Consider the following 16,116-nt stretch of genomic DNA (forward strand, 5'->3'; position numbering starts at 1 on the left):
ACATACGATACGACGAACGGTGTCGATTAGGGATTTCCATCAAATATAAGCTATTTGATACGACGCAAATTATATTACCCACTCTGTTTTGAGTATTAAGGTTTTTAAGCTCGAACGGCGAGAGAAGTGACGATGGACGTGATGCACATGACGTATATATTATGCAGAATATTATTATATTTCGCAGTCGGCGGCGGACGGGTGTAAGCTTATTACGAGGTCAAACGCTGCGAGACACCCTTAAATTAATATTATATTATAATATAATATACACCATCGCGATGTTTGAACTATTTCTGCAGCAAGAAACACGACGCGTCTGCCGGTCCCTCGACGATGTCCGACGACGACGGCCGCGACTGCAATAGCAAAATAACGCGTCGGCGTCAATAAAACATGAATAATTAAGACCGCGCAACGTAGGTAGGTCGTGTAGGTAAGTGTGGGTAGCTACCGAAATAGTGTCGTGTTGTTTGTAAAATATTTACCATTGTACTGTTCGGCGCTGCGACAGTTGCATGTGACTAAGACGTTATATTATTGTTATTACACAGGAGGACGAGACGGGATTGGATTGTTTTTATTCAAAAGTCATCCCAAAAAGTCGTCGCCGGCGCGTGTCGGTTTAATGCCACTTTAATATATCATGATTATTATCATCGCGACAAACCGTAAACGTCATAATAGCAATAACAGGTACATGCGTAACACATATTTGATATTATACATAATACGAGAACCAGACTACGGACGGCTCATATTATATACTACAGGCTGTAAATGTGTGTTTGAAAAGTAACGGGTCAACGCGATAATATAGCTGTATACACTGTACACTGCGTACCCATATACTTACCTCTTGTGAGCGTATTCTCCGTGGAAACGTCGTCGGTGCGACGTAATAATGTAATAAAGTGTGCCGCGCATGCCCTGGCCGTAATAATGTCGACGGAAACTTGCAATTTTGCCTTTCTATTGGTTTTTCCGGTCACAATGCACGCGGATCGGTAGGTATATGGTATTGTAGTGCGTGCCTTCTATGCGTTCAGACAGTGTAAATATTATATTATGTAGCGGCCTGTGCACGTTAGTCTGCACGATGGGTATAGGTACACAAATACACAACACAATATTATATCATATACCTAGCTGGTAGTACCATATTATAGTAGCGTTGTGTACCTATATGCCTATACGACATCGACTCGACGATCGACGACATCCATCAGTTTATTGTTAGTTGCATGTGTGTACGGTGTACGTATAATAATATTGCACAGTACAATATTGAGTGGTGCCTACATTATGACGTCTCCGAAAAAATCGAATGCGTCTTAGAGCCTAAGATTTCGAATGTACGTCATTATAATATTCACCAAAGACGAGTATTATAATAACGGTATTTGCTATGTGTTAAAGATATTAAAATATGCAAATAAAATGTAGGTATCTATATTTTTAAGTCAAGTTCAAAAGTCACATGATGCGGTACAAAATAATATTATTGTTATATGTTGTACTGTACAACTCGTTGTGTGTGGTCTAAAGTATATTCCAATATTTCTTATTTAAATGGTTTGGAAATTCCTTTTAGCTTCAGATCCAACTATTATCTTAATTCATTTAATAATTTCAGTGTTATTAAATATATTGTGTGTTCATAATAAATTATTACGATTCTGTATTTTAAAATATAAAGTTAATCAATTGAAAATTCATTGTTTTAATTTTTTTTACTATATTTGAATCCTATACTACATGTCTACATTCAATTTTACTTTTTAGTTGTCAACTGCATACTTAATACGTATTAAATGAGGGTCACTGCAGATTTGAGTTGAATCATATACAGAATATTCCAATATTTATTATTAAGATGTAATCGCATTATTACAAACTTTTTATTTTTATTTTATTAAATTATTTGCAATCTATACAGTATAATAAGCAAATTTGATAGTTAATGATTAGTGACACGAGATTAACATTTATGGACAACCCCTTAGCAGTGTCACCCAATCTCGTACATTTTAAGTAATATATTGTGTTTTTTTTTTTTAGTAGGCTTGTTTCGACTCCATTCAAATCTATACAATGAAAACAATTCAGACAATTTTTACAAACAGACTAAACCAAGATTGTCTGAAAAACTTTTTTGGTATAACTCGAACGTCTCGAACTCAAAATGGTAACTGTATAAATCCGACTCCAATTCAGTTTCAAAGAACATTTAAAAAGCTTTTTTGTCTTAACTATTTTTAACATTCGGAAAATGCTAATTACATTTATGATTTAGATAGTGTGTTAACAAATTTGGATGAAGCTTCCCTATCAAATATATTAATAGCTGGAAATAATCCCATAATAAATGTCCCAACAATCAACATTGCCTGTTGAAAACACAACATATAAAAATTTAGAGCTGCCAGAGCAAAATGCTTTTACATACATTTGTGGCTTTTTGATAAGTAAATGCTTAAAGTACCACAGTTGTGAAAAATGCTTTGAATATGCACATTTGTCATCAAATCTCAAGGATAATATTCTTTTTATACACTTTAAATCAGTCGCTGTGGACTCAGATTCATTATTTGGTAGTTTAATAGTTCCAGGTTCTGATTTTTTTCACTTCATTTTTTAATTGAACAAACTTTTTAATACATTTTTTATAAAATGTATGCTAGAAGAACATGTAGGGCAGAAATTAAAAGATAAAATGATCAACCATATTTTTTTTTTACTCACCCATGTGATAGTTTTCCAGATGAATTTTTAGCAAACCTTTTTATAGGATTTAAAATATATAGTACACTGATACATGCAAATAAATTTCATCACAACACTAGATCAAATAAAGGCCGTAGAAAAATCCAAATATTGTCAAACTTATAATTATATAGATTAATAATATTAATAAATAGTAATAACTAATAAGTACTTTATAGTTTTAGTTTACTAAGTAAGTCTTTAAATGTTTAAATTTAAATTTTGGATAAAATCGAGAAATATATTTTGTTATCAATTATTGAAATGAATATTATTGTTTTTATTTCTTATCAAAACTTTTGGCCAGCACTCAGGGTCACCCATTTATTTAACACTTGAAGATAGGGAGTATCGTACCCCTGGTAATAGTTACCTATAGTAGTCGGGAGAACGAAAAGTGACCGCTGTTAATATGATAGGAACTTTTTTTTTCGATAAACAGTGGGTCTCATAGTGAATCAAGGCGTGGTTATTAATTAATGATTAATTCAAAATGCTCGTGCTTTGTTTCACAATTTTGCGATACAATGTAAAAAATTCACCACCAGGTGCGTGGGCATCAGTGGCCAGTGGCCACTTTTCATTCTTCCGACTATAGCATGATCTTCGATCACACTTTAATACACAGTATGTCTGATCCACATGATTCAAAATACTAAAGTTGCCCTAACCACAATAGCTGGAATATTCACCGCTGGCGCTTACGAAATGATGTGTGATATATAGAAGCAGGATTTACAGTGCCGCTACCGCTGTATTTGAGCTTATCGCCATTATTATACAGAAGCGCTAGTGGTGAATTTTCCAGCTGTTTTTCATAGTGGTTTCCATAGACACTTTTTCATGATTCGTTGCGCAAACATACTATCTTAAATCGTGCTCATCCGTGTACAATGTACATATTATTATCTACGATTCCCACCACTTATCCAAACGTCCTATTCTCCAGCTAAGCCGTTGTTTATACTTTCAGGTACCCTTTTGGTGGGAGAATTTAGACTAGAGAAGGCGAAGTATGTTTTTTTGGGTGCGCGAGCGAGTTGCGCACTCTCGTTGAACAGAGTATGGTGAATATACATTTATTTCTAGCCGTCTTCAAAGCAAAATTGCGAGATCTAAGCAGATTTTTTTACAAATATTATGTACAATCACGTTTATATTTTTTGAAGTGAAAACTTCTCTTGGGAAGCTCTGCTCGCCGCTTGAATCTCGGGAGTAGACGCCTAAAAGAATCAGAGGTACTGGCGTGACATATGTAACGCTTTCGATCCAATGCATCCATAGTGCATACATTATATATATGTGTGTGTGTGTCCTCACATGTTCGTCTTCGGATAGTGACTCTTACACCACGATTTAAGATAGTATGGTTATCATCGACTATACTGTAAAATGGCTTATTCTGCGGTTATCGATATGAATCTAGCAACATTTGGAGTCGTAAACACACTTAATTTCCGCACAAGGAGTGCTGCTACAATAAAAAAAAGTGAGATTCACTGTACTAGTTTTCTCTTTAAGATGATAATAATCATGCAAGTAATTTAACTGTTGAGGAATTAAAATACAAAAATGAAAATTAATATATAATATATAAATATGTTTATTTATCATACATGCTTCTACCCTTTTTAACTATAATATAAATCAATAATCAACATTTATTAGAAGAAGTTTACACTTTTGTCAACCATCCCAAGACAGTAATTAATTTGAAGTTTTTTTTTATTTAGTATTAAAACTATGGTTACATAATAAATTTAAAAACATGTTTTGTTTGAGAATAAATATTGTGCTAAATTATATAAAAATAATAAAATAAATCTTTCTTATAAAAAAATTTAAAAAAATAAATAGAACAGTCAATTTTCTTTTGATTGAAATTAAAATGCACAAATGATTATTTTTTTATTAATGTAAAGAGTAAAGAGTAAATTTCGATATAGTATGTAAACATTGTAAGCCCAATAGTAAACCACCGGTCTACTATTCCATACTTTGGTTTCTCAGGATACACAAAACTTCTTCTATCATATCGCTTAGCTTTTATTCGGCATCAAGAAAATCAATCCACATCTGTTCATGTTGTTTAAGCATTATTGGGATTAGGCTCTGATAAAAATCTCTCTCTTCTATCAGTTTTTTCATTTTGACAGCTGTGTCAATGTTTACTTTTTCTTCTAGTTCAGCATATTTTCTTTTAAGAACGTTTATTTCATTTTTGCATGATTCCACTATACTATAAGAACTCAAACACTGGGAAGTCGGTTCATTAGAAGGGTCAAGTACTTCTTCAGTAAATGTACTTGTAGTTGGAATCTCGAGTAATGCTTCTTGTGGTGTTGAAGTTTGAATCAGTTTTGACTGCTTGCCAATGGTTATTTTTTCTAAACAAAATTCAACCTCACAATATCATAAAATGTATTTTAAAAGTTTGAATAGCAATATTTACCACACGCTGTGAGTTGATCAGCTACCTCGTTATCAATGAGAATATATGCTTGTTGTTTGTTTAATTCTATGACTGAAGTTGCATCATCAGGGCCACAATGTGCATCTAACAAAAAAAATTAATTTTCAATTATATGAAAATAACATACATATTGAATTACTACCATCAACAACTTCGACACATTGACCATTAGTATGAACAAGAGTTTGATTTGATGTGCTAGATGTACTAGGAAATACTCCATATTTTTTTGTAGCGACATCATTCTGATTGAAAACATGTTATGAAAATGATTATTTTTAAAGTTTCAAAAATGTTTCAACTCAAACTCAATGATATATTATTGTACATTTTAATACACACCTCATTGTTTTCTACTACACTCAATTGTTGTTGAATTGGCTGTAATAAAATGTGTTTTTCTGGAACCGTAACATGTTTGCTTCTAGGTCAAATAAATAAAATAAAATACATAAAATACAATAATTATAATAACAAAATAACAAAATCTAAATTTCAATTTTAATATGATATATTAATAGTCTGTGTACACCTAATTTATCCTAACATAATACAGAGATGAAATGTGCTTAGAAAGAGAGTCCTCAAGCCATCATTGTTAAAGAGAGAAAATAGAATACATACTAAATATATACTATTCTCGAGCCATCGAAAGATCGCTTTACGCTACTCCCCAATTCCTTGAAGTATCCAAATAAACAAGGACCGAATTCCTCCCACTCTATTACTTGTCTTACTCGTCACTGTACATTTCCCACTCACCAGGGCTCAGAATACTCAGGTATTCGCGAGAATGGACTTAATACCTACACCGTGGCCGGGGAATACAAGGTATCATGGAATAAACGATTTTATTTTTACCACGGACTAAGATATAATGGACTGGTATCGACTATCTTATCAGAGGCCCTCAAATGTTTCTAAAACCGCCGTAAGGTACAACTACGGGTAAAAGCGCCATCTATACATGTGTTATAAAAACACAATAATCAAAATAACTAATAACATAATTAATTATGAAAACATTAAAAATCAAAATAATATACTCATTGTGTGGTATTGAAATTTAATATTCTTAATATCCGTGAATTTTCGTGACCAAAATTTGTTCAAAATAGTAAAAATCTAAATGTACAATATTAGTAACTTTATTTGTTACTAGGAGCGCTTTTACCCCTAGTTGTACCTTTTGGCGGCCTATTAGGACGGGGGTGAGGCGGTGTCGAAACATTTGAGGACCCTTCCTCTATTACCCCTCAACCATGTCGATACCAGTCCAGTATATCTTAGTCCGTGATTTTTACATAAGAAATAATCAATTATAATCACGATTTATAGATAGTCTTCCGGAGTGAATCCATAGACTAGACCATAAACCGAACATGTATGACCGGCGAGGTTGGGGGTTCAGTCACGGCAATTTGCGTTACATATTATACTTGTTATATATTATATACAGTTTATTGTATCAGGTAGTGCAAGGTTGTATCTGGTTGTGTTAAGTGCAGGTAGTGCGATGAACGATGATACTACCTTGATCAGTGGACATCGGAACTACAACTACGTTTTGTCTATTATTATAAGGTCTATGAGTAAATCGCTATAAACTGTTTAGCTACAAATAAATAAAATGTTCCAGATTTCATCTGGGCAAAAATTGATGGCGAAATTTTTAGAACCAAGGATTAAGAGGTGATTATAAAAAAAATACTAAGAATTAGGTAATTAAATAAAAACATTTTTTGTACTTCCATTCTTACTACCGACCGAAGTGAAAACTGTTTTATTAATTATTTAAGAAGTATTCAACCAGATGACGAACGTTTGCTCAAATTCATAGAATATTTATTAAAAAATTATATTCGTCCTGAACTCCTGACCCAAAATTCCCTCCTAAATTATGGTCTGAATTTAAGCCTAGTACAAATTGTACAGGATACTCTGGCTTTTCTTGGCTATTTGCTTTGAAAGTTGTAAAAATATGATACAGTACGTAAAGAGGGGCCTACGATTAAAAGGTCCAAGAATAGACTGGTGAAATATTAATGAAATTCTACTCTGACAATTTATTATTTGTCAGTCGTTCTTATTTTGTTTTTATCCGCCAACAAAATATTATAGACTCTGGCAGATTTTAAAACAATAATAATTTTTCCTGTACTAGTGATAAATGATAATGTATACAAAAACTATACTACAAAGCAAATATACCAAAAACTATAAGATAATAACTCAAACAATATGTCAATAATACTTACACAGGGAGCGATTTTTTTATACATTTCTTGTGGTTGAATGCCATTTCTTCGGTTAATAAATAAACATGGCATTTGTCACAAATGAAGATATACTCCTGTTCCAAGCATAAGTCAATAGCTTCTTCTGTACCCATCCTCACGTTTTGAGGCAGCATACGGTGATTTGTTTGTTCAGACATTTTATCAAAACTTCATTGTTGAAAGCGTAATATGAAACAAATAAAATAATAATTAATATGGGGGGCGTCTTCACTACATTTCCTAACTGATTAAGGGCACACTATCAAATATTTGTGTACCACGGATATATTATGAACCCATCTACATTCATTATATTTTCATAAGTTAATGGTCTTTTTTAACTTGTGAAGCATAAAATTGTTTTCAAATTTCATTCGTATTTTTTTAATTATCGACGATATAAAATGTTTTTTAAAAAACTAGAAATTTGAATAGAAGGTTCCTCATTAGTTGTTCTTAAAATTTTTTAAAAAAGTTGATTGTAAATCCACAAAAATTTTTATGAAAGTCTGGTGTTAGAATTTTGACGAAAAAATGTATGACCTACGCAAATTTAATATTGGTAAATCTGGTTGAGGTAAAACCAATCTTATAATATTATTACTAAATATTGGATTTGCTATGTTAATCTTTATATTTTTACAAGATCCATAGAATAATCAATTTATAAAGAATGGAATAACACTGATAAGATTGAAAAACATATTTCTGATAATGACATACCATCCTAGTATCTGTTGATGATTGCAAACGAAAAAGCTTAGTTTTTTTTATGTTTATATTTTAAATAAACCAAAAAAAATCAAAGAATATTTTATAAGATCCAGATCCAAAAACATTTCATGTATTTATCCAAGCTAAAGTTATAGCATATAATTAGGTCCTATCGCAAAAAAATAACTACCACAAGATAGCTATTTTGGGTTAAATTATAATTATAATAATTAATTGAAAAATATATAGTAAAATTTAAAGAATATACAAATAAAGTTAAATATAAAGTTATTTTAAATTTAAAAAAAAATTTATTTTATTAAATTAATAAAAAAAAGCTAAAAATAATAAAAAAGTGTGAGATTAAAAATTAAAAATGATCAACTTTAAAGTAAAATAGGGAATTTTTAGCTATAGTAATAGTAAGAGTAGGGGCCGTTAGTTTATTAGTTTGAGGTATAAGCACAATTCCAAACATTATCATTGATGCTCAACACAAAAAAGCATTAAACTGAAACAGAAGGTCATAATAAGGAAATAGAAATCTTAGTTTAAAAAATCTAATAAACATTATTATTACATTCAGGATTAAAAAAAGAAAAAAGGAATTAAACCATTATCTTATTCTGATGCAGTAATATATTAAGAACATTAGTGGCTGAGTATAAAATGTAAATTTTCTATTAAACAGTAGGAAGAAATTACTATATATTTATCATCTACTCTCAGGATAAAATGTATATACCTATGTGAATATAAAATCACAATTCAGTTAATTAAAACAACAACTTTTAACATAAAAGAAGAAATGTTTTTTTAACATTCAAAATTAAAAGTACGACATAAATTAATAAAATATTGTACTGCGTATTACATGCTAATGGTTTATAAACAAATTTGCAATAAAATGCATTGTGATCTTTCTTTAATGTATATAACTCCACTACATTTTAAAGATTGGTACTAGATGAAACCATCAATGATTTTTGGATCTAAAACTAATGTTATTATATACGCTTATTTTTCTGAAGATTTGCTTAGCATCTGGTGCAGAATTTTTTATGATCTTGTAATAATAATTATATAAAAATAATAATAATACAATTATAAAAAATATATAAAGATGCTTATTAGTAAATATAATATTGTTCATAAAAAATGTGCTTCAAACATATTCACTACTTACAAATTATTCTAATTAAGTGGATCCACATCATTGCTAAAAATGTAAATTTCATACTAAAAGTATGTCTGAATTTATTCAAAAGAATAAAAATACAGGTGATTGTCGGTATAAAGACAATGTAATACAAACAAAAATAATTTATCTATGATACCAGAAATTATAGACATTTATGAATAATTTGAGCCCATTAGAAAACATTTTATCCAAGTATTAATAACACTTGGCAGATTAATTTGTACAGTTTACAATTAAACTAATTTAATGTCAGCATAACTCTTTCTTTAAGCATCTACCACAGTCTGATTTCACCCCTTTTTTAAAACGTTATCTATCTAATCTATGGTCTTATGGTCATCTTATTGGTTGCACATGCCTGCTGACTTCGCTTCAAGATATAGACATACAACTCCCAATATCATTAATAAAACTTTGTTTAATAACCAAAACTTACAAAGACCACACATAGTCTAATTTAATAGCTTACGTATACAATATTCCTTACTACCTAGTTTATATTTCAAACTGGGACTAAACGATTCACCTTTTTGTACTCTTCATTTAATTGAAGTTATCTGTGACCTCCATCATATTTTATTTAAATGTCCTGCTTTACAGGTTAAAAGTTAAATGCTATTCATCACTCTTAAATCTCTTAACATTTCTTTCAATCTCCACTCTATTTTAAATACCAAATCAGTTACAGCTATAAAATTAATAGTTACCTTTATTTTGGAGGCTGGCTTTGTAATATAGTTAAATAATTGATGTTTAAGTAATTATATCTTATATTTTATTTTACTGTAAATGTCAAGTTGTTATAGTTTATACTAGAAGCTTAAAATATAATAAAAAATAATGTCATAATATACCTATTATGATGGTACCACATTTAATGTGGTAATACATAACTGAATAAGACATTAGGGGATGATTTTTTTTAAAAAAAGTGAAATAATACAAAGCATAATCTCCTGGTCACAATTTAGAACCTCAAGAAATACAGAAACAAAAATAAACCGATTTAGAATCAACAACACCCACCTCTCACATGGACACCTCATGAACAATTAACCACCTATGATATGCACCTCACGTGGAGTGACCCTTACTGTAAATATATGATAACTAATATATCTAATATATGATGACTGAATCCGGATTGAATGAAGATGAAAGAGAAAAACATAATATACCAACAAATATGTACGAAATAATCGGACCTCGACTGCAGAAAAAGTCATGAAATTCCTCAGGAGCGTTGAAATTAAAAAATACATTTAAGAGAAAGACAAATATATAGTTATAATTCTATATAATTGTTGTTCAATTATTACCAAAAATAAATAAAATATAATGTATAAAGCAAATGGCCCTTGTTGTTGATGTTAAATGAACAAAAAAAGTAAATAAATAAAAAAAGTTCTCTTCTTCATAAGCCTGAACATAAAAGAGTAAAAAGTTAAAGTTGAATTAATTTTAAATTTTAACTTAACTTTTTTAAATTTTATTTTTAACTTAACTGATTTATTAGTAGTTTATTGATATAAGCTTAGTAAATAACGAGGAACTTATAATTAAATCCAAGTTACGTTATTTTATAGGTAAAACAATTATTATTGATGATGCATGCTGCATAAATATTAACTTTTTATTATTTTAAACCATATTACTAGCTATTTATATTAAAAATTACTTAAGTTGATAAGATAATTGTAAGTTTCCATGTATTTAACTTAAATGAGTCAAAAGCAAAAAGAGGATAACTATTAACTTTAAGCTTTTTAAAATATTTTTTAACTTAACTTAACTCAATTAAAAATTGTCATTGATTCTAACGTGCATAGGCTTGAAATAATATAAGAATTATTAGTTTACCTAAAATTATTAAGCCATGTAATGATACATATCATAGAACAATTAAAATGAAACAGGTTGAAGTAAATGAAAACAATAAAAATGAACAACTTTTTACTGTTTAATAGGGTATTCTGAAATAAATAAATTTGAAATCGATGAAAGAGTTAGGTTATCATCAATGGTAGATGTTTAAAGAAATAAATTAAAAAGTAACTGTCCATTAAATTATTTACAGTGAAAAGGTTTTTAAATCTTATGTTGTTCATTATAAAATAAAAGACACAGAGAGTGGTATCTATTAAGAAGAATTAAAAACATTAGAATTATGAGATATACTTAAAATGTTTTATATGTATTGATAAAATAAATTTAAAAAATGACTACTACTAATTATTTATGTATAACTTCAGAAGAAAAAAAGTATTTTATCCCTAATGGATCTTTCACATCTACTATCATCGAAATTGTTTTTAGGTCTTCCTGTTATTTTTTTCTGTACTCTTACTGTTAATTCAAATTATGCTTTAGAGACTTACTTGTTAACTTAGAATAACTAAAATATATTGGTTAACAATTATTTTCGACTATTTTTTAATAACACACTTCAAAATATTTGTAATGCTTACGACTAAAAAAAATACTTTGTATTAAAATTAAATACTTACAAAGGTTAAGACTCGTTTTCCTTTTGAATCTAAAACAATAAACAATAAACAATTTTATTATATTATGATGTCAGAAAATGAGTAAGTGCATTTTCTACATCATAGTAGAAACGATAAATACGGTGCTCTGATTGGTTTCGCTCAGTGTGACCACAAACACCAACATTAAATTGGCGAAGTTAACCTTAAAATTAACCGAAGTTAAATCGGCCGAATTTGTCCGACTACATAGATATATAAAAAAAACTATAATCTAGTTTAGGCGGCGCTGCGGTTGCCAGACCGAAGAGAATTACCAGATTATATAATTAACGTTAAATAGTATCAATTCGTTGACAAGGTCACACTGATTCAAACGGACATCTTATCAGCCAGTTTTTGCTTACATCACGATTTAGGTTATACGAGTTGGGTAATCTTTTTTCTATGGGTGCAGTTGTCCGAAAAATGATAAGGAAGTTGATATCACGACTTGTGCCATAATATACCAGATCCAGCAGTGACACCCCCAATAAGAAATAATTTACAGTGATGCCTTGTTAGCGGCACTCGTCGCTACGCTCCCCGGCGCCGTAGCTCCGCTCCGCAAATCGAAAATATTCCTCGACTTGCTATGCAACACCACCTCAAGTTGGTCATAGAGTAACCGCTGTTGTACCATAGAACAACCACCCTTTTCATTTTTCGGACAAGTGCGTATCACTCAGGTTATACAGGTTGCCCATCAACCTATACCGAAATGATTAAAATTTGAAGATGAGATTGATTCACAGCTGTGGAAAAAGAAGCTAGGGCTCTCTAACTAATTATCACACTTCATAATTTGAATTTATGTCATAGATTCTATTCCACGAATTAAGATATACATATATAAATACTTTAAGTACTTGAGGTACTTATTTTGTACAAAATACAAAACTTTGTTATTTTGTATAACGTATGGTATTATTTCCACTACACTTGAGATTTGAAACTTCATAGGATATCTTAAAACTGTAAAAAAATATTTATTCGAATTGGAAAACATATCAAAATTAAGTGCCGCATTCCTTTTGTAAAACACTGCAAAAAGGTAGAACTTTTGGTAGACCCAAAGCATCATTAGATTTGTGGGAAAATGCATTAGGTATGAAATTAAAAGAAAATGTTCTCATTTTCCAAAAGCATTTCAAAGAAGAGAATATTATTAGGACATGAGTATATGGTACTGAGTATATTTAGTAGAATATCTTTTGACAGAATGTGGTTTCTCGTATGTGTTAACTGCTAAGTTTAATCAGGACTAATAAATATATTGGTTGTATTATAGCTTGATTATTTTAATAAAAATAATAAAATCTATATGACTTACATCATAATATTAAATTACTGTTAAACTTGTACAGATGGAAAGCAGACTTCAATAAAATGTTTGGAAAATAATATAAAATTGTTAAATTAAATAAGTAAAAAGAATTACAAAATTTTAAAAAGAAATTTTAAAATTCAGCAGGCAGCCGGTAGCGACACGGTAATTTACTTTTCTCTCACAGAGAGCGCTTGCTGTAATTTCCAGCACCACGAAGTACTCAATTTGGTATTCACATTATCATATGCCGATGGGCAACCTGTAGAGTGATAAGCACTTGTCCGAAAATGATAAGAGAGGTTATACGGTGGCTACCCTGTGACCAACTTGAGGTGGTGTTGCATAGCAAGTCGAGGGAAATTTTTGTTTTTTTTGTCCGAGCGCAGCGCAGCGAGCGAGTGGCTACGTGGGCATCACTGGACGGGCGTCACTGTAATTAATTTCAAGTTTGGAGTCACTGATGGCTCGTTGGTATATGATGGTATAAGTCGTGATATCAACTTCTTTATCATTTTCCTACAACCACCCCTTACTCCAACCTGTATATCTTAAATCGTGGTTTACATCTAAGCTTTAGATAGTATCTTATTTACATCTAGGCATATACGACAACTCTAGACTGTTCGACTTAACACTACGAAAAAAATTGATATTGTGTTGATTTTCTTTTATTATATACATTTGATTATTTGATCTAATAAGGGCAAGGTTGTTCAAAGGGAAAAAAAGAGAGTAGGGCCCAGAGTGCCTCACGTTTTTCACTTAAATTTGGGGTCTCGCGCTTGAAGAACAGTTGAAAAATGTGTTGAAGAATTATATTTTTCTCTTAGTATTTGAAATGGTATGTTTTAATTATTAAATACTAAAATATCGAAGTAGGTGCAACGTAAAAATATTGAAATACCTAATAATAAAGTAAGTGGTGTAATCGTAACACATCAGTCGTGGTGATAACGGTATCGGCCACCGACAGACATTTTCGTCGAATTGTTATCACTTATAAGTAGTTATAAATCATGAAGTCATAAGTTTAGGAAATCAATTAAATATAAGATAGGTCAATGAACTCCATAAATGCGTGTTTTCTTTGTCAAAAACTACTGTTTCTAATTCCAACAATACTTGTCAACAATAATCATCACTATTTTCATTCTGAAAAAAATATTCAGATCTCTGTAAAATGTACGAGGGCTCGATCAATCTAGATTTTTAATTTATAATTTAGTTGGGCAATAAATAATGTTAAGATTTTAGAATATTTGCAAATTTTTAAACTTAAATATTTAATCAACTAAATACAATTATATAAATGTGCCTCGATCGATCCCTCGTACATATTGTAAAAAATTAGAATATCTTGTAAGAATGAAAATTGAGATAATCGTTTCAACGTATTCTTGGAATCAATTATCTGACATGTGTTTGCAAGTGCGTGCGAGATCCCTCAGTAACGCTACCCCAACTAATTGCAAATATCAAATATTACTGCAGCATCACACCGCCAAGGTTCCTAGACAAATCAAATAGCATATCTATATTTATAACTTAATAATAATAGTTTAATCCATAGTAGTAAATACATATATGCACTTAATTGTCGAGATTAATTATAAATAACAAAATTTCAATGAATAATAATAAAAAAAATACATGTATTAAGATTTCGTTATAATGTTTATTAAATACCTATCTAGGTTTAATTGTTTTTCTAAATTATTATCTTCTGCTATTGATCGTTAGCATTATGATTATCTGCCAGTCTCGATAAAGTCAAATATCTAAATATGGTAATAAAGTATTGGATGAACATTTCAAGTCCATATTTCCTATTGATCTAACTGGGCTATTGCCCATTCGGTCACCCCCGAATAAAATTCCTAGTTATGTTACTGAGTAGATTCAATTGCTCTGTACCTCAGTGGTTATAAATGGTAGGTATAAGCACGATTTAAGATATACAGGTTGCCCATCGACCTATACCGAAATAATTAAAGTTTGAAGACGAGATTCACTCACAGCCGCGAGCCGTGGAAAAATACGCTAATAATCTAATAATCTATTATCACAATTTAAATCACGAATTAATTATCCCACTTAATAATTTGAATTTATGTCATAGATTCTATTCCACGAATTAAGATATACATATATAAATACTTTAAGTACTTGAGGTACTTATTTTGTACAAAATACAAAACTTTGTTATTTTGTATAACGTATGGTATTATTTCTACTACACTTGAGATTTGAAACTTCATAGGATATCTTAAAACTGTAAAAAAATACTTATTCGAATTGGAAAAACATATCAAAATTAAGTGCCGCATTCCTTTTGTAAAACACTGCAAAAAAGTAGAACTTTTGGTAGACCCAAAGCATCATTAGATTTGTGGGAAAATGCACTAGGTATGAAATTAAAAGAAAATGTTCTCATTTTCCAAAAGCATTTCAAAGAAGAGGATATTATTAGGACATGAGTATATGGTACTGAGTATATTTAGTAGAATATCTTTTGACAGAATGTGGTTTCTCGTATGTGTTAACTGCTAAGTTTAATCAGGACTAATAAATATATTGGTTGTATTATAGCTTGATTATTTTAATAAAAATAATAAAATCTATATGACTTACATCATAATATTAAATTACTGTTAAACTTGTACAGATGGAAAGCAGACTTCAATAAAATGTTTGGAAAATAATATAAAATTGTTAAATTAAATAAGTAAAAAGAATTACAAAATTTTAAAAAGAAATTTTAAAATTCAGCAGGCAGCCGGTAGCGACACGGTAATTTACTTTTCTCTCACAGAGAGCGCTTGCTGTAA

General features: G+C 30.2%; 1 protein-coding gene across 1 annotated transcript; it reads right to left on the reverse strand.

Annotated features, from left to right (window-relative positions):
* Positions 1–4,669: 4,669 nt before the first annotated feature.
* On the reverse strand, positions 4,670–7,665 carry LOC111030635. Its single transcript, XM_022310235.1, has 5 exons — positions 7,498–7,665; positions 5,582–5,663; positions 5,382–5,484; positions 5,219–5,323; positions 4,670–5,153 (listed from the first exon to the last, which is right to left on the reverse strand). The coding sequence occupies exons 1-5, from the start codon at positions 7,650–7,652 to the stop codon at positions 4,813–4,815; spliced, it is 786 nt and encodes a 261-aa protein (XP_022165927.1). The 5' UTR covers positions 7,653–7,665; the 3' UTR covers positions 4,670–4,812.
* Between the last annotated feature and the right edge of the window lie 8,451 nt (positions 7,666–16,116).

This window comes from Myzus persicae, unplaced genomic scaffold (assembly GCF_001856785.1).
Source record: "Myzus persicae strain clone G006 unplaced genomic scaffold, MPER_G0061.0, whole genome shotgun sequence".
NCBI classification, from domain to species: domain Eukaryota; kingdom Metazoa; phylum Arthropoda; class Insecta; order Hemiptera; family Aphididae; genus Myzus; species Myzus persicae.

Coding starts and splice junctions, on each gene's coding strand:
- LOC111030635 (XM_022310235.1), bottom strand. CDS start 7,652: ATGCTGCCTCAAAACGTGAGGATGGGTACAGAAGAAGCTATTGACTTA. Junction 5,485..5,581: donor GTGTAGTAGAAAACAATGAG/GTGTGTATTAAA, acceptor GTTTTCAATCAG/AATGATGTCGCTACAAAAAA. Junction 5,154..5,218: donor TGATCAACTCACAGCGTGTG/GTAAATATTGCT, acceptor AATTTTGTTTAG/AAAAAATAACCATTGGCAAG.